At 38.4% G+C, this 20,089-nt stretch overlaps 1 protein-coding gene across 1 annotated transcript in view; it reads right to left on the bottom strand.

Annotated features, from left to right (window-relative positions):
• The window catches only part of ARHGAP15 (Rho GTPase activating protein 15), a 320,720-nt gene that overhangs the window by 141,267 nt on the left and 159,364 nt on the right, over nucleotides 1-20,089 (bottom strand). Inside the window, exons 7-8 of the mRNA XM_054515336.1 lie at nucleotides 16,012-16,110; nucleotides 14,005-14,131 (exon numbers count right to left, since the gene is read on the bottom strand). Of these exons, the coding sequence (XP_054371311.1) occupies nucleotides 14,005-14,131; nucleotides 16,012-16,110 (226 nt within the window). The remainder of the gene's footprint in view (nucleotides 1-14,004; nucleotides 14,132-16,011; nucleotides 16,111-20,089) is intronic.

Raw genomic sequence — 20,089 nt, 5'->3', positions numbered from 1 at the left:
CTGGTCTGCCCAAGCTCATCTCAGGGATTAGGACTCTTGACACAGCCTCTTTGCAAAAATATTCCCAGGAGAATACTCAATGGATGGAACACATAGGAATTGGAGAGTGGGCCTTGCCCTTACCTAACTGGGTGAATCAGAGTTTGCAGCCACACAGCCTCATCCCACTCATAAAATGGGACAGTTACTGAGAAAAAGAACTGCAATATTTGAGTTAATGACTTTTGAAGCTGACATATATTGTATAAAATATTATTGAAGAAGACTTCATAAAACAAAAAAGGAATCCCATGCAGTTGGAGGTTGAGGAAGACAGAGCAAGATACTGTAGACAATTTTCAGATTAAGTTGAACAAGTAATTTACAATAAATAATGCATTCAGGAGCTTATAGAATATGGAGTTCTGTTTGCTTTCTTCTGTTGTGAAATATATGCAAATAACTTTCAAGTCTTTAAACTTGCCTCCTGAGTTAATCTAAAAAAAAACCTTTTCAACCTTTTGCAAATATTATGAATAGTCATCACTTCCACTAAACTGCTCAGGCAAAAGGACAAGAAAATGATATGGTTCCATTTTCTACCAGGAGCACTGGACAGATTTACACCAAAAGAAAACCCTCTTGGGGGGCTCGGTGCTAGTAACCATGGGACAATTTTACCTTAAAAACCTACATATAATTCTGCCTTATGCATTTGGAAGCAAATTAATTATCTGTAGAGAACAAGGGAGTCTTGTATTTATATTCTTGTTAAGAATTGTACGAATGTTTCATATACTGAAATTTTGACATGTGCTTGGATACCGTGTTGAGCCTCTAATTCAGATCCAGTTTTTGGGACCCTTCCAGAAAGAATATCCTACCAAGGAATTTACTTTTTCTTGAAACTTTTATCAATTATGTTTCATTCTTCTAAATTTTAGAAGTAAATTAATTTAATATTTAATTATATTCCCATTGTACTCAGTCTTTGATTATACTCATAACCCTATATTTTTTGACCCACAATGAACTTCTAGTGTTTCTTATACAATAAAGGACAGAATTAATTCACAGTGCCTCAGTTATGAAACCAACATGCTAAAACTGTTTATTTCCAATGAGAAACAGTAGTGACATTCAGCTCTATATTTGCTCTTTCAAACCACAAGTTCCAGCACATTTTTCTCTTTTAAACAGCAAGTTTAGTACTTTCCAGTGACTGTAGATGTGGTAGTTTATGAAGGAGAAAGGCACACCCATTATCTTTAAAGTAATCAGAAAATATCTAGCCAGAGATCTGAAATCCATTTGCTGTACTCTGTCAACTATACCTTATCAAATTATCCCTACCTCAATTATATCATTAGAGTAAGAACAACAACAAAAGATCATCCATGAGCTCATTTGTAAAAGGAGCACGTTGTCAGATTTCAGAACTCCTTTCACTTCTTATCTCAAGTGAAATTTCTGGTAAGAATCTCCAATAGATATGTTCACATGAATATAAACCTTAGATAGTCACTCTCATGCCATCAACTAAATTTTATTTTTAACCGGAAATTATTTCCATTTGCTGAAACACAACTGACCTTCAGACTTTTGAGCAGTTGCCACCCTTTGCTCAGGTAGTGTCCGTGTGAGGACACTGGAAAAGCTTCCTTAAAGGTGATTTAGGATCTGAATGAAATAAACAAACCCAAAAAGAGGACCAAAAGCAGGCTACAGGTTTTTGTGAGGCTACAGCTTTTTTTTGGTGAGGCTACCTTACAGAGGCTATGAGTGGAGAAGGTGCCTTGTGAGATGTGCTGTGGGTCATCCTCCTGTTGGACTGAGACAGGGGAATTACAGGAGGAAAAGGAAAGTCCAGAAAGGAGCTTTTGGGTTATTTAGCCATGTATTTTGTGGCTGGGACCCCAAGTCTGCCTGGCCCTTGTGCAGGGGCTCAGAGAGGGACACCTCCAGAGATACTGCTGGGCATGTGGTGACATTTAGTCCTTTATCCAGTCTCCAGAACAGCTGCACTGGAACAAGCTGCTTGAGCAGGCAAATAGTTACTAATTATCAGGCTATTTTCCTGAAATAAAATCAGGCCAGCCATCACAACAACTCTGAGACTCTTCAATCAGCTACTTGTGGGGTTTTCATGGGTGCACTGACTCTCTGTTTGACCAGCCATGGTCAAAATTCAGACAAAATGTTAAAAAGAGCCAATAGAAGACTGTTTTAGCTTTAAAATTAATGTTCCAGCTGACAAACTGGGCAGGGGTTTAACCTACTTTAGAACATATTTAATAGCATAATTTAGCCTCAAAAAAGAAAAGCAAAATAACTAATGATGGACAAATTTAGGGGTCGAATCTAGTTCAGATAAACATTCAAAAGTTCAGATGTTTAACCAAACCTTATCTTGTCCATGAAAAGCCTCAAACTGAAGGGCCATATCAAATATAAGCAAAGCACAGGAGGTTGTGGAAACTTTTCCTCACAGAAGGAAAACTATTATCAGAAACCTGCACCTTATTGCAGCACTCACGTGTAAAGCAGTTAAGCATCAAAGCGAAAGCAAAACATTTCAGAAAACTGCTTCATGGTCACAGTAATATTTGGATGAAATCCAATACAGAGAAAAGAAAATAATATTAAGGGGAAAGATAATACAAATGCAATTAGACTATCAACCAATAAAACTTGATAGCTGAAACCTTCCAAGCTTAGAGAGAATAAGGAAACTGGAGATCAGAGGACTCTGCCTTTTGAAGTCTTGCTGTCCAGATCCTGGGGACTATTATCCAGCTGAGTATTTTAAAGACATTATGAATATTCTGTCACAGAATTAGAAAGCTTTATTACTGTGAATGACCTGTAACTTGAGCAGGGACGGCTACAAATGAATTCCAAATAAACAATTGTTTGGAAAAGGTGAATTCTGCTAACTTAGCTTTCTGGGTTACAACTCACCAGTTATAAAACTTGCTTTCAAACAGCATTCTCCTTGTGGGTCATTGATAACAGAAGTACAATTCTAATGGATCCTCTCCATTCTCACATTCTCCAAATACAAACAATTTTTTAAAAACTCAGTTAGAAAAGATGAGACTGCTGCTTTGCCTTGCCTGGCTCTGTTTCCCACTCAGCAGGCAATATCTGCTACAGTACCCCAAAAGAAACCAAATTCAGACAAGAGAGGCAGCAAACTACAGTGTTTCAGGATCCTTTCTTTCCTTTTCTCCATGTCACCATGTTTCAATCATCCACTTTTCCTAAGCCTCTCCCTCACTTCTTCTGCCTCCATCCCTACAACTACCTGTGAAAATAGAAAAATTTGCTTCTCTCATATTTGAACCCCTATTTCAAACCACCAGGTGCCAAAACAAAAGATATTTTAAACCAGACATCAAATATCAGTTCAGAAATGACTGTGTGCCTTGCATTAAGAGCAAAGTTAAAACAATAAATCAAGTATTCCACTGCTTGTAATTGTGCCTTAATATCAGTTCTACCCTTGATCCATCATATTGAGTGATCAGATAACACAGTATAATAATCCAGGTGTTACAGTGTTTTCATTATTTATTCATTAATTTTAGTGCTATCATTCAAACACATCAACTGAAATACTTTCAAAAGAAGAAAGGAAGGTAGGAGCATCATAGCACCCTAAAATAATCATCTTTAATTTTAAATAGAAGGGAAAGAGGTTATTACATGTGTTTTCACACATATGTATATAAGAGTTTGGCTTAATTGAATGCATCTATGGCTTGGATATAAGACAGTCAGTGATCTTGAGGTCACCACATGCACTGCATAATTTTTTGTCACCTTTCTGGTTCTTCTAGTATCATTTATCAAGGGAAATACCTGTGCTGCTCAGGAGCCAGTTGACTCCTGAGAAAAATAGAATAAAAAGGCCTTTTCTGAATAGGTCACAGCTATTCTGTCCTAGAAAGAGTGAGCATGAAGTGATGTGGAGCATGAGTTCCCACACCTTGAATAAATCTTTCCTTATAGAAACCCACCAAGACAAAGGCTGTCTTTCCCTGATTTATAAGTTTATGCCCCAAATTCTGTTAAATGGCAAATGATCCAATTTGCATCTGGCTGCCCTCCTGTTCTGCCCTGTCCACATCTGGCCACCTTCCCTTGGGCCTGAGTCCTTGGACTGAAGAATAACCTTCCTCAGCAAAAGTGACTATAAAATGTACTGTCACTATGTCATTGCAAAATATATTAACTGTAAAGCTTTCTCTAGTAGGGATTCATACCTGTATGCTTTTAAAATTATTTCTGTGTTCTGTACCAAGTGTCTTCATGAATTTCAGGATAAGTACATTAAAAACCTTTTTTTTGTCTCCAAAGGGCTTTTTTACAAATGTATTGGCACTGGGGTAATTTTAAATGTTTTAATTTTGTGTATTTTAAATGTGTTGTTTGCAAAGAGTTGTTCAGTTTTATAAAAAAGCTGAGTTTTACTTCTTTGTTTAAATTGAACACCTTAAAAATTAATTACAAAAACTGTTATCACATGTAGGCACATATTTTATGTGCTATGAAAAGCCTTAAGGCAAGTTTGCTCCTTAGTTTTCATAATGAATGCACTGGATGCAAGAGATTAAAGGACAGCAAAATCTACCTGTCCTGGTTGCTTACTTTAAATGTCTAAAAAAGTGGCAATGGAAGAGATAAATACAATCCCTATGCTGTATCAGGTGAACCATTTCCACATGTGAGACGGCATTCTGCTTTCCAAGTCTGTGGGAAGACCTAAACTTGAATATCAATGCAAAAACCACTGACTGAAAGGGACAGAGATTCAGAAAAGAGTTCTTTGAGATGGTAAGAAATAGAAAGGCAGCACCCTATCGTAGGAAAGACTACAAAATCTTGGCTGGCCTAGTTATCAGCCCAAGCAGGGGGTGGTACACCTGAGGCAGAACTGCTGAAAATGAGGAGCAGGCTAAATGTTGCCGCAAGAACACAATTGCACCACAAGTCCATTTAGGCTGAAAATTAGAGTGCTTTCAGCTTGAAAACTGAAGTTTTGGAACATTTTTCCAGCCTGAGCTGAGGGGCAAAAGCATTACTACTGAATTTCATTAATTATGAAAGGAATCAAATGAGGTAGTTGTTTTCAAGAGCTGGGGAATTGATTCAATGCTACAAAAAGTCTGTCTGAGGCAGATAATGCTGTGTTACACTTTTCAATAACAGCAACGCAAGTGAATTCCTCTTGGGTGAATCCTGGGCGCACTTAAGACAATGGCCAATGGAATTAATTAAATGGAGCCAAATATCCTCGGTGGTGAGGGGAGCTGCTCATATGTCATAGCTCTCTCTTCAGCATCAATATTTAAAGCCAGCTAGTTGGAACCTTTTACTTAATTGAGAAACAATACAGCATTTAACCCTTCAGTGATGTTCCACCCCTCGGATTTTAGAGGCTGGATCTGTTTACCCGGCTCGTCAGCAGGCAGCTGGTGGAGCAAAGAGGAGACCCTACAAAACACATTCTTTTTAAATTCCATTAATATGCCCTGTCCAGGAGAGAGTACCATCAAGTTGTTGTTTAAATATTTGGGATTTACTGTCGCAATTTAAATTAAATAGAAACTTCTAGCTAGAAGGTCCAAATATATAAGTGATTTCACCACTTAACAGGGAAAAAGGTGAGTCTGGAAAGTAGGTATTCCTGTCTAGAGCCTGACGTACAGTCTCTCTAACTGAGCTTAATTTAGACTTTTATAACCTAAAAACCTCCTTATTTCTGTCACATTCCTCCCAAAATACCATGAGGATTGCATCTAGATTAGTTAGAAATAATAGTGAAACCTCAGGATACAGTACAGTGTAAGAATCTTTTTTCTGGCTACACCCTTCCAATAGGGGCACTTATTTCAAGAAATATCATGAAAGGTTCAAAATTATGTTTAAAGGAGTGATGGACTGGACTGGCTTATCCTGAATAACAAAGTTCAGCAAGTCCTGCTCACTTGCTCTCATTCTGACCTCTCTCCAAAGACTGTGGTCTAAAATATTCCCTGTTGCAGCGAGAACGCCTCCATCTATTTAGGTGTTATCTGTTGTCAGCCTCTTATTCCTTCCCCGTGGAGGAAAAGTTATGGAGATGCAAAGACTGGAGATCTACTGACACATGGTGATGGAAGGTCGAGCAGAGGTAGCTGTCTGCATAGTGGGCTGTTTTCAACTATAAAAATGTGGCATTTTGTACAATCTACATCGAACCTTAGTTTTGCTACTCAGTGTAAGGGGAGATCTAGTGGTTATGGAAATAAGAGACCAAAGCAGTGGAAGACAAGTTGGGTAGTTAGACTTGGAAGTGGCAGAGTCAGAGTAAATTCCTCATTGCAGGAATCTACCTCACTTCTAGTGCATGGAAAAAAAGCCCAACTGCTTGGCTCCTATAATGCCTAAAATCTCATGATTTTTTTGTGATTGCTTTTTCTGAAGCAAGTGTGTGTCTGAAAAAAAAAAAAACCACTCTAATTTTTCCAAAATGATGCTTTCTTAAGGGCTGTGTCAGTATCTGTGGTTCAGTAAGAAAAGACTTAAAGCAATCATGATACCCAGTCTCTACTTGCCTCCATATCAAATCCATCTAGAGTGCACATGCAGGAGTTTATTTTGTTAAGAAAAATATGTGGTGTCTCTCACTTCTTTGGAACAAAGAAGAAATATGGATTTGTAACCTTTTCCTTTTCTTTCTTTAGAATTAAGTCCTTCAATAGTGTTTTGAACAAACCTGAAGAGATTTTAAGACAGACATTTTGTATTATAACATTCCCCTGGGTCGTATGTATGATCGTCTTTACTAAAGCTCCTTTCAGTCCCAGTTGAATAAATATGCATTTTGTTTCACTAATCTTGAAACAACAGGAATAAAGTTTACCCAGGTCTTTTATACCTCAGAGAACAAAACAAATACTACAAATCTTTAGAGAGAAAGGATATACAAAAGGGCTTGAGGTGAATGTTTCAAAGCAAATACTCTTTAAACGATGTGCAAATTATTTCAGCACTTGAACATGATTTATGAAAGGGGATTAGTCCACTGAAACAAGAACCGAGTTTAAACTGTTGGGTTTCAAAGTCAAGGATGAGAAGTGCTAGCTGGAAAAGGCAGAAGAAACTGGATAGTAATCTATAGCGAGGATTTCTGATTGATTTTCTTTAACTAACTCAATCCTACATTAGCTATCGCTGTCATTCATACTTAACTGTGGTGGGCAGCATAAAATACCTTCTTTTATGATATAATTCCCCATAAAAATGAAGTATGCAATGGTGATAATTAAGTAATAATGAGGTAATTAATAACTCAGTGACTAGCTCTCTATTTACTAGTATGCCCCATAAATGAGCACGAGAAGTGTGAAACAATTAAAGATTATCCAAGCTCAAACAGATAACTTTTCCAGGGAGTTGTGTGTCAGTGAGCAGACCAATGAGTCACAGGTCACATCTATAATAATACATTATATTATATTATAATATTCCCACATACTCTTCACATAATGGGTTAGAGCTACTCTTAAATACTATAAAAATGATCACTTTTATGTAATTGTAAAGATTAATAAGTGAGCTAACTTCTCATGGTTCTATAATGACCCTGCTGTTCTAGTAGGTAAAGGAAAATTTAATGATCCTGCTCAGATATGATTAATATCTAACTTTTTCTGGCTAAAAATCTGGACTTGGTTCAATAAAAATGAATTAAGTGAACATGCATGGGTTTCCCTGCCAAATGTTTATATGGAAGTTGGATATGCCCAATTTAAAAATATGCTTTTTCAACCCAAATAGTAAACTCTGGAAGGATTTTGGAGAGTGAAGTAGAAATAAAACAAAGGATTAAGGAAACATTATATTATAATTGATGGAAACAGGATATTCAAATTCAGGAAAAAATGTAATTTTTTTAGGACTAGTCACAGCCAGTTGTGATTTTGCGTGCAACATAATCTTCTATTATCAGTAGAAGTGACACAATTTGTTTCTCAATTTGGCATGTTTTGCTTCCCACGTGCCAATATTATTACTTCTTTGTTGCTGAATCAGTATTTTCCTAAGCTTTAGGAAGAGAGCATACCTATACTTAATGTAGAAGAGAAACATAAGACTACAAATATGTAAAAAAATGTTTAGTCCCTGTAGTCCAGATGAGTGATTCCACTCTGCAAACCCAGCATGTAGCATTTTCTTTTCCTGCTTTTTTTTAGTGCCTGAAGCTAAGTGCATTCCTCTTGATGCAATAAAAATAAATGCCACAAACATACAAGATGCAGAGTGACAAAATTAACATTGCAGTAGGAAACTGCATATTTGCAGCTAGTTTTCATTTTGCTTTCTGTTTTAATTGTTGCCATTGGTAATGCTGCACTAATATACATTATTGCTTTATGTTTCTTGGCTTTATTAAAAGTAATAAAACTGACCTATACATAACGCTAACATTGTAATATAATAATAGTCCCTAAATAAGATCATTTGGCTTTGAACTTCACATTTAGCTGAAATAAATGGGCCAGGAAGGGGAAAGAATTCAGACCTCATCAGAAATAACAAAGAAATGGAGTGATTTCCAACTTCTGTGGCTCTAATTAGAATCATGAAGGTTGGAAAAGACCTCTAAGATCATCGAGTCCAACTGTCAGCCCAGTGCCACCATCATGTTCACCACCAAACCATGTCCTCAAAGGCCATATCCACACCTTTTTGGTGCCCTGTTAATGAACCCCCTTTTCAAATAGGTGACTCTGTGTGGATGAATGACTACATGAGCTACCCCAGAATCCAGCCCTTGATAAGCTTGGATGGGCCAGTGAAACCTCTCTCTGCATCCCAAGATATGGTCTCCAAACCTTCCATCCCCTTCATGTGTTAGAGAAGAAAACAGAAAACTCCCACAGGTTCCTCTCAGCACTGCCTGTAATTGCAGTGCCTTTTTCTAGAACATATAATGATGTTTTCAAGAAATTAATTTCTGGATTTTTTTTTTCCTCCTTCTGTTATTACACAGCCAAAACCATGTAAATCCATGTGTTCATGCCCTGGTGCCTATCCTTTCCTTCCTCAGAGAAACAACAGCCTCAGACAGGAGGTCTTTGCCACAGAAATTCTCAGTCCTGTGCAGGGACAAACCTTAAACCCTCAGACAAGTCCTTGGAGGAAGATTTAGCTAGGGAAGGACCAAGTGGAGCATGTGAAGCCAGGAAATTTTCAAGCTCCACCAAATTCCCCATTTCTTCCACCCTGTCCATGAAATGACCAAAGGGGGTTTCTGCTGCTGTTATTTCCCCTCACACTCATTGTACAGACGTGGTTATCTAACAAACTGCCTTCAGAAAGGATTCCAGATGCTTTAGTAATTAACGAGGGATAAATACACACCATGCTCAAGTTTCAAAATTCAGTCTTCTGGAGAAAAGTGAATGAAACAAGAAAAGCAATTTTGGGCAATTTTAAATCACACAGTCCATGGTTCAATTCTAAGGACTATAAACTCCTGAATTTAACTGTCTTTTAAGAAACTAAAACAGACTTCAATGCCCAGATGACTTTGTAGCAAATACCTATGAAGGCAAATTGAAATTAAGATGCAGAAGTTTTGGGGTTTTTTTCCCTTGATTTAAAAGATGCTAGAAGGTATATTCCCAGACACTGCCACAAGGCCATTCCCTAGGGAAGCATGCAAAGGCTGTGGCATCCCAAGGGTAAAGCATCACCCTTTTGGACTTAAAGACTTATCACTCCCTGTTGAGAGTCCAGGAGGAATTTAGGTAAGGAAAGTATCATTATTTGAGTTGGCTGGTGGCCAAGGTGCTGGGGCTAAAACCCTGATCCTTACGGAGAGCGGAAAGGAATCCCAAGCCTGCTGTTTAATATGCATGACATGTTGGCTTTGCTGTCAACTTTTCCTTCCACCCCCTGCCTTTGTCCACTTTTTTCCACCTGTTGCAACTTGTCCTTTTTGGGGCTGAGAGCTGGAATTGTCTTACTTCGGTATCACATTGTGTCTGGCACAGTGACGCCTGGGGTCTCTGGCTGCTCTTAGTGAGACACTGAGATGACCATGAATAGCAACAACGCTGCCACAACTCACCAACATGTTCCTTTCCACACATATATATTTTTTAAAATTCTTAAAGCTGGAGTTGTGGCACCTCCAGCTAGAATTCAAACATGGAGGAGATTTTCCAGGCTGCATGAGTAACCACTGGGTTTCCAGTAAAGTGTTCTTGAAGATAAGGAAAAAATATGCGAGTAGAAACAATAAAAATAATGCAATTCAATCTTATCAATTCAGGCAGTTCCAGCTTTTATGTGGCAAACAAGGAGATCAAATTGCATTTATCTAATATCACAGATTTTTTTTTAAATGTCTAAAATATTTCATTATTTTGCTTTGGCAACCTAAAGCTGAGGAACAGATTACTGTTCCCACTACATAAGGAAATAACTGACAACAATTAGTATTTATTCTTGTTGCTTTTGTAATAAAAATAGAATTCCATCACTTTCAAGGAAACCTAAAATATTAATAAGAATGTGATGAACTGAGTAAATGTGACGCCATAAGGAAATGATGGAGAACAGGTTGGAAATATAGTGCTTTGGGAATGGATTGCATTATCAAGCTTGTGATTGTGCATTTTGACAAGAGCAGCCCTCAGATTGATACGGTAGCCAAAGGGCACTCTTCCTACTGCAGAGCTGTTTGTTTCCATCCTGGAGAGGGGGAGCAGGAGGGGAATTGATCCCCTCCGACAATCAATAGCAACTCCAGCCCAGGCTCTTCCACAAGAGGTCACTCCTGGGGGACAGAATTCCCAGATGATGGCCACAAATGGCCCAGAGGACGCAAACCACACGATGGGTGCATGGGCAGGAAAAGAAGGGCAGAGCTTAGCTGAGAGCATCAGCTTGGTTTCAGTGCCCAAAATGCAAGAGCTGTCCTGACACACCGTAAGGTCCCTTGGGGTTGGGAGAAAAGAACAATTCCTGGGAACCTTGTGGTGCACAGACCCTTTCCCTACATCCCAGATTCTTTCCCTACTTCCCATACACCACAACAGCATCTCTACTTGCAGAGTAACCCAGGTGCGTGGTTCCCTGAGATTTAAAATTAACATAGCAGACCACCTACCAGTGAACCCAGTTAAAATTGGTACTAACTGGGAGGACTTTTTGATAACCTTACAAAAAAAAAAAAAAACCAACAAAAAACCCCAAAACACCCCTATGGTCTGATTGATAACTAAATTACTTGGAAATTATGAAGTTTGACATTAATTTTTTAAATGATCTGTTTAGAACAACACTTCTTTGCACTGAAAGAAGTGGTGCTGCAAGGCAATTTTCTTGCACAAAATGCATCCTTCTTCTAATGGAGGAGGTTTCTGGGGTGAAAACTGTGCTATTTCTGACCAGCATCAGCTGCAGAAATTATATCAGTGAAATAGATGACATCATAAAATAAAAAGTCACCTCCTTCCATGTATTTGAGAACAAGATCACAGTTTTACATATTTTGGTAACACTCCCCAAGGCCATTCTTGGTTTCTTCATAGCTCAAGAAAACTTCAATTAGAACATGAGTTGAAACCAAACTGGATGAGAAGCCACTGAAAAGCTGCATGACCAAGAGAACAGCCACTCTCTGAACTTTGGAAATTGAGCCTGGCAGTTTGAGCCCAATTTTCAATGAAAGCAGTGTCTACAGCTCAAAAAGCATAACAGAGAATTACCATTTGTCCTTGTAGTGCAAGCAGAAGCAATTAGGATTAGACATAAAAACCAAATTCCAGCTACTAAATCTCCAGGGACAGTCTCCCCAGTCTTAAATTAAAGAGTAAATTACTGAAATGCTTTGGTACCTGTCCTTTATATACTTGTACAGCTGAAAATAAAAATAATTTAAAAAAGCAATGATGCAGCAGTATCAAGGATATTTTTGCAACACCTACAATGTAGATAAGGTAAATACAAATGAATCTGAGCTGTCGGAATATTTCATTAAAGGTTATCAAAGTGGGAGGGGGTGGGCTGCTAAAACATCAGTTGCTCATCTTTGTTAAACTGGAGGAGTTCTAAGGCATCATTAAAAAATCTCCTTTGTTTGGATTTGGCACTGGCAATAGTCAATAACGTAAAAGCACTATAAAATTATAAAATCGTTAAACTTTGCAAGAACTTTATAAATACACTTGCAGATATTGCACATATCTTTGTGCTCTGCAGTCAAACTGGACAATGAAACGACCACCTGTTAACTGCTAACAATGTGTCATTACCAGTTCTCATGCCTTTTTAAAGCAATTTTGGCTCTAGCTGCCGATAATTCTGGCTACGATACTTGTGTGAACATTAAGGGCACAGAAAGCCAAAGGCAGAAAACTGACAATACAGTTTGTGCTCAGACTACTAATAAGTAAGTGAATAATATGATTTTTCTAATTCCACATAATTGCTTGATCTCAAGGGGCCAAAAAAAAAAAAGTTCTGAATACATATTTTAGAAGCAATCCAATCTACGGTATTTAAATGCAAGCTTCGATTCAGTGAGATTTCACAGCAGATATTTTCACATTTTTTTAATAGTTTAAATAGCCTTTAACAAAACGGAGGTTATTCAGGATTCTCTAAGGTTTGAAAAGAAACATAGACTAAGTCTCTGTCACTGCTCATAGTCACTTTTTCTGTTTTGTCTGACAAATTATCATTTAAAGATATGTGAGAAGTCTAAATAAATAAATAAAAATTCCCTGAGTGCTGAGACAGTTTATGGGCATTTTGCTATTAGCTACAATAAGAGCAGAATCAGACCCTCAGAACTCACTGTGTTCTCAGTCTTATTTTTCTTCCTCTGAGAAATGCAACGTAACACCCAGTGCAAAGATATTGGGTCAATTTTTCACAAGCCACGTTCAGGCTACTTTATATTTTATAACACAAAGAAAAAAAAAAACTAAACCACAAAACCCTTAAAAAATAATAAAAAAAAGAAACATCTTCAAGATAATAAGCAAACAAACCCCAAAATCCTGTGGTCTGCAAAAAGAGACTATTTAATGAGTCTCTATTTGTGTGTACGCGCACGCATGTGTGCATATATTTATGATTGTGTGGATAATTATCATTAAAAATAGCTATGTTGGGACTTTTTAATGCAGCCCTTTTCTTAACATCTCAGGCTTTGATCCTGCACTGAAATGCGTGCAGGCAAATTCCTACAGAGCCCTTTGGTACCTAAAGGCACCTCGAACCAGCCTGCCAGTCTGGGGCTGTCACCGCGAGCAGGATGTGAACCTCCCACCAAACAAAGGAGGAAAACAAAACTCAGGGGAGAGGCTGAAGTTAAAAAAATGTCGAGTGAGGGATTCAGGGTCAGCAGCAGCTCCTGCTCCCCACGATCTCACGAGGATCTCGGCACAAACTGGGAGAGTCTTTTCAGAGGAGTAAAGCACAGCCCTGTTGGTTTTAGATCACTTTCTTTTCTAATCACACTGACAAACAATCAACGCCAAACCCTGGAATTTATCTTCTATAAAATTATAGATACATCACTGATTGTTGGCTGCAAAGGATATGTCAATTCCTTCAGCAATTCAGTGTATAAATACACAACACACAAAATTACTCTGGCAATTTGAGGTATTTTACCAAAATGGAAACAAAGCAACTGCAACAGACCATTAACGTAGGGCTCATGTTGCTTATTTTAAAAAATAAATGGCTTAAATAAATGTCTTTGCTCCTAAACAAATTTATTTTGCTTAGGAGAGAGTGTCACCCTTTAAAAGTGTGGAGCTAGTAACTGTCTTTACTTAAATGCAAGTTATGTATATCAGTGCAGAACATATTCAGCTTTAAAATTCTCAGTGATCTTCCTTACATTCTGTATGTAATAAAAATTATCTTGTCCTGTAATGGCATAGTTATTTAAAAAGGAAAGGAAAAAAAAAAAAAGGAAAGAAAAATGAGGAAAGAAAAAAGCCTTACTTAAAGATTTTCTGTGTTCAGGCTTTGGCTCTTTGGATTCAGTGTCTAAGTTATTCAGTAATTCGATGCTGGAGGATCTTCTGAGTTTGAACTCCAAATTTCTCGATGTAATTCTCTGTTCTTTTGGCTGGGAAAAGAATATATATAAATGTATATACATATGTGTATGCTTTTAATAAAATTATTATTTGTAGGAATGCAGCAAGAGATTCCAGAATGCCAGTACAGAAGCTAACAGACACACACAGAGCAAGTGTGCAGGGAGTATATAATTTAAGGAAAGTGTAATGCAAAATTTGTCATATGGCAAAGCTTTTATGGCCCTGACAGACTGATCCTAATTTCTGAGATAAATTCCCATTTAAGTGAGGAAAACAAAAGGCCTGCTTCTTTAGGCTTTAGGGACCAAAATTATTTCCACATTGCAGGCTACTTTCAAATGCTGGCAAAGAGGAAGAGTGTTTAAATTGCTTTTCTGTTTTAGATAGTTACAGTAAATATTCTTGCAAACACAATTACTTCAAACATCATCGCAAATTTGGGGTTGAATTCTGCTGGTTTAAGCTTAAGAAGTAGTCGGGGGGCTTTTCTCTTATTCTAATTTACTGGCAGACAAAGTGAAAATGAGCAGGGGAAAAAAAGCAAAAAAACCATAAAGAACGAAAAAAAGGCGACGCTGTTTCGGCTGAAGCCACGTCTCCTCCCATGGCATTTGGTCAGGTGAGACTCAGCCATCCCAAGAGGCTGGAAAGCTGCCAGGCTCTTCACACTCGTTCAGAGTTTCAGGAGTGACATGGCTGGCAGGGATGGAGTGGCCAGGAGTGCTGCGTGGGGACATCCTGTCCTGCGCACTCGGACCTTGGCCACCACCAGCCAACCAGGGGCCACTCGTGCCCCACCAGCTGCTGCTGCTGTGGCTCTCTCTGCATGCTCAGGGCTGCTGGTGCCACAATATTACTTCAGCTACACTAAAAAAAAATTACATATATATATATATATATATATATATAATCAGGTTTATTAGATGTTTAGTTGAATAATATGCCAAAAAAGATTTTTTTTTCCCCCGAGTCTCTGTGGAAAACTCCACCCCAAAATCTTTAGTTGGATATCAATATCCTCACACACCCAATGAAATGCACAATATGAAGACATACATCATCAGATCAAACTTTCCTTGGCTGATTATAGCCTCAGGGTAATAGAATGTTTGTAGCTCTTTAAGGAAACAGTAGCTGTGTTCAAATTAACCCTTTCAAAGAGGCTGCAGATTCCACTGCTCTGAAAACCTCTGAAAAATGCAAGAAATGGGGATATTTTTCTCTCAACAGATTCTTCAGTGAACAAGGAAAGTCAGTCCCCTCAAAAAAAGAAAAAAGAAAAAAAAGAGAAAATGTTCTTGGATCAGGCAGGGATAGGAGGAAGATGTTTGGAATTTGTACTGAGAGTGGCAAAAAAGAAAGAAAAAGCTACAGCTGAAGCTGGTTTGGTAATTAAAAACTGTTTTAATAAAATGCAACCCTGCTTACTTCTAGTAGAAAACCCCCAGCCTTCCTGGGAGAATACCAGCAATCAGTTACAAAGGAATATTATTTGCTAGCGTTATTCTTGTGAATAAGTAATACAAAAATTCATAAAAGGCTCAAATGTATTAATAGTTCTATTGAAGATTATATACTGTAGGCTGCATAAACAGAAAATGCAAAAATTCATTAGTTATTAAGTGCTTGTGTGCTTTTACAACCCTCAGCAAGCCAGCGTCCTTGTTATTTCAGAGAAATAAATGTAGCGTTCCGTTTCGAGGCAAGAATCAAATGACATTTTTGTGCAACAACCTTGTTTATCTGACATTTTTTTGTAGATTTGCATACATATTTTTATATCCTTCAGAGAAAGGAACGTCTAGCTAGCTGCTGACTGCCTAAAACCTGTAGAGATGCCTGAGCAAATGAAGTTGAAATTGCTACATCTTAATTAATAAAGGTAACAGCCAAAACAAATACATACCAATCTGTCAATTGCATTTTTGATAGCGTGGAACCAATCCAATATGAGAAAGTCGATATCCGACTGGAAGAGGAACTCATTTCCTGACACTGTGGTGATCTGGGGAGGGCATGGGCACACACAGGTGAGTAAAGCACACACCAGGCAGATGATTTTCCTCTATTTTCCCTCCCGTTCCCCCCAAATGCTTGTTCTTTTTACTGAGATTTGTCTGCTGGAGTGCCGAGTTACCGAGGAGTTCTGAACCTCTGTCTGAAAACTGTTTTGAATATGTCAAAACAAATGAGATATTGTCTCAGCAATGCAACCACAGAACACAAATAGTACAGAAATAATGGGTATGTGACAAAAGTTAAGAAAAGCCAGGAAACTCGGTGTAACGAGACACAGTTCAAGGGAAATCAAAGCACCCTGAAAAGAACTGAATGCATCAGAAAAATTATTTCCTGCCATTTGCAGTTTCCATTTCTATTTTACTAATATTGGTTTTTGTCTCTGGTACCTCCATTCCTGAATTTGCACATTTATTATTTACCTATGATTCCTCACTTCCAAAAATTTTGGTAAAACTGATAATGTCACTCTTTCACATTAAAAAAAGAAGTTATCATCAAAGATGGCTGCAGCAGAGTAATTAGGAGCCCATTTATCATGAAAAAAAAATCTCCAGTTTGTCTGAATAGAAGTCAATTTACATTTTTGACCCACTCACTGGGAATATTTATCAAAAGAATATTCAATCCCCTGATAATGCTGTTTCACTGCCTAACCTAATATTTGGTGGAAATATGTATGTATATGCTGTTGGTCTGAACTTCTGTAAACCACTGGGATAATAATGATACATAATTTTTTATTTTACACACACACACACATATATATATATATATATATATATATTTTTATATATATATATTTCACCAGAGGCAATCTCCAGGTATTTCACACAACAGGTTGAAGCAACCATTTCACAGATGGCAAAACTGAGGCCCAGAGCTGTGCAGTACTTTGTCCCAGGATTATTCTACAAATTCCTGGTGCCCGTGGCCATGCAGCATCATCTGGGCACAGCATCTTTGTTTGCAGACAAGTCAACCAAGGGCTACATCACCAGCACATTTTGGAAGGGGCAGGAGCTCATTCTGCCCATGCTCCAAGATAGCTCAGCTCCTGCCAGCTCTGGAACCAAAGTTTTATTCGTATTTTGGTGCTGCTAAAAGCTGCTGGTGCAAAATTTGGTGGTATCCACATGTGGAAATTGAACATTTGGGTCTTGGTGTATAGGGGATGCAGGTTTAGTCTGAATGCTGGTATGTTCACTGGAACATGGATTATTTAGCACCAAATAGGGATTTCCTTCTGATCATCTCTGGGAAAAGGCAAAGTTGTTATGACCTGGCACAGTTTGTTTGTGTAAATACATTGACCTGAAGTGCTGCTGTTTCCCTGCATCTCCCCCCTGTCAAGAGTTTTTACTGAAGCTAAAAAGAAACACCAGATCCACACCAGCCTGGGTACTCCCAGCATCTCCCTTAAAACTGAAATAATACCAGGAAAAAGAAAACCCAAACCAAAAAACAACAGCCTAATGTCACATTAATTGTCCTATAACCCTCCCTTTATTGAGGAAATGCCTGTAAGGAAGGTTTCCAAAGTCATCAGCATTAAGGAAAATCCCGTCAGCGCAGCTCCAGCGGAGACATCCTGTGGGAGTGCTGCTGAGAATGTGGGAACGCTCCCCTGGTGTGGGCTCGGGGCTGCAGGGCTGCAGATGTTCACCCCATCCCCTCTGCACCCATCAGGGGCCAACTCCAGCAGCCACCCCACTGCTCCCCAAGCGCCAGGGAGAGTTATTTATTGGGGAAATCTCAATTCCCTCATTAGTCCGGGGCCATAACGTTAACACCACTTGCACACTCACCCCTCCCTTCACCAAAAGGAAATAAAAAGTCCAAATGCAGCTTAAGGTGAGCAGCAGAAAAGAGCTGACCTCCATTTGGGTTCAAAATGTATGATATGATATCACAATTCATTAATGTATACATGCAGATATGAATTAGACTAAACACAGGCAACAATTCAATCTAATGCCTCCCTCCCAGTATAAACAAATCATTATTAAAATTATAAAATGGAATAACATTTTCAAAGTAAGAGCAACATATGTAATTAGATTTACTGTATTTTGAAGGCTTAAAAAGGACACAACATAGTTCAGCCTTCCGTTCAGTAAATTCAAGCTTTATTAAAATACAAGTATTCAGCACTGCATAAATATTTGCACTGTATGATATGCAAAAGAGATACTCCATTGCTAACAAGACCAAAGCAAAATACATGTTGAAAGTTTCTTTGTCTTGAATGTGTTATTTTGATAATCATATATTATCAGTGTTTTATGAGCAAATCTGTAAAAACAGATCATAGAATGGAGGGAAGAGAATTCATTTAAAATATACTTTCTGTAAGATATAGTTCAAGTCCTTTTCTTTCTTTCCTCAGACTAATCTTCAGAGTAACAAGACAGTTTCAAGAAGACTGCTACTGCTCTCTACAGTTTAAATGCATCCACTCCTTAATTACAGTCAGTAATTGACTTTGTTCTGCTCCATTCCAGTCATTCACAGGCAAGCAGTTCCAAAGGCTTTGGCTGGTAAATCCCATTTAATGTGCAGGTTTTCTATCCCACTTTTATATATTACCTCCTTAGGATTTCTGATAAATTACTCTTGGAAAGGATTGCTAAACCATATTTGCACTTTGAACAATCAAATTTTCAACACCCTTGGGAAAAGACATCAGTAAAGAATGCTGGTTTTGACTAAACCTTGTGATTGAACAATTTATGATCACAGCCCTAAATGATGTATAACTAACAACAAGCAGAAATTGTTCAATATTAAGGCCTGTTAACACACCATCCCCGTGTCAGGCACTGCTGAAATAAACAGAGGGGCCGGGGAAACAAATGAAAGACAAATCTGGGGGGGGGAAAAAAAAAGAAAATTAAGCGTTCTATCCAGAGCTGCCAGACTCCATTGTGCCAGGTACTTCACTTATTTAAATACCTCCCAAAATCCCTCTCTCTGTGCCATCATTTTTGCAAAGGCTACAGTCTAGAATTAGCACTACCTTACCAGGCAGAATGCTGCTGCTGCTGTCAGCAATAAACACCCACGAGGATTGACAACTGGCATTAACCCTCTGGTTTGCCATGCCCTTCAGGATGGGGATAGGAGACCCAGGGTGCCTGAATTCCTTCTTTCTCTCTACAGCACCAAGGGAAAAAAATGACTTCAAAGCCTGAATCAACTCGCATGGCAGTTTTGCAGTGAGCTGTAGCACAGCCCTGCTGCTAAGCATTGATCCTCAGAAAATATCGGCTCACCACAGGTAAATGTGTGCTAAATTCAATGCACTGCTGGGCTGCCAACACTGTGTGGGAAGTGGGGAGGGAGGCAGGTGTGAAACACTTCCTGATATTCTATTTGTGGCTTATTAAGGGTTTCTCTTGTCACCTTATAGAGCTGCAAATGGAGGGTTGAGCTTCTTTTTGCTTGTGTCACCATAATGATGCACCAAGGTGGTGTTCAACAAGATCCTATGTTATTAAACAGAAATGTACCCTTTTAGCTCCACAAAATACAGGACCCTGCGTCTAATTAATGCCATTACCATTTTATAATATACAAATATACCTCGGAGGCTACCCAGGATCAATGGATTTTAAAAATTTTACAAATTATGTATTTTTCCTGTGCTAGGTTGTGCTCTGGGATATACTGCTGTGCCAGGACTTCCAAACCCTTACAGATCACCCCTCAGAGCTTGTCTCACAGACTTTCCTTTCACAGTATATCCATGCCAATGGAAAATAGGAGGTAAAATAGCCATGGAAGAAGAACAGGGTCTTCTGTCCATGGTTTTCCTGCAAAGTTTGGTCTGGGGACCACGGCACCACTGTGAAAAGCATCTCATTCCTGGTATCCCTCTAGTTCTTTACCAGTATACACTTCTACAGATGTTCTTGCATTTATTTTAGCTTCAGAACAAGGATGGAGGCAATTTCAGCAATCCT

Source organism: Molothrus ater, chromosome 7 (genome assembly GCF_012460135.2).
Source record: "Molothrus ater isolate BHLD 08-10-18 breed brown headed cowbird chromosome 7, BPBGC_Mater_1.1, whole genome shotgun sequence".
Lineage (NCBI taxonomy): Eukaryota > Metazoa > Chordata > Aves > Passeriformes > Icteridae > Molothrus > Molothrus ater.
Note: the sequence above shows the minus strand (reverse complement) of the source record. Positions and strands in the feature narration are given on the sequence as shown.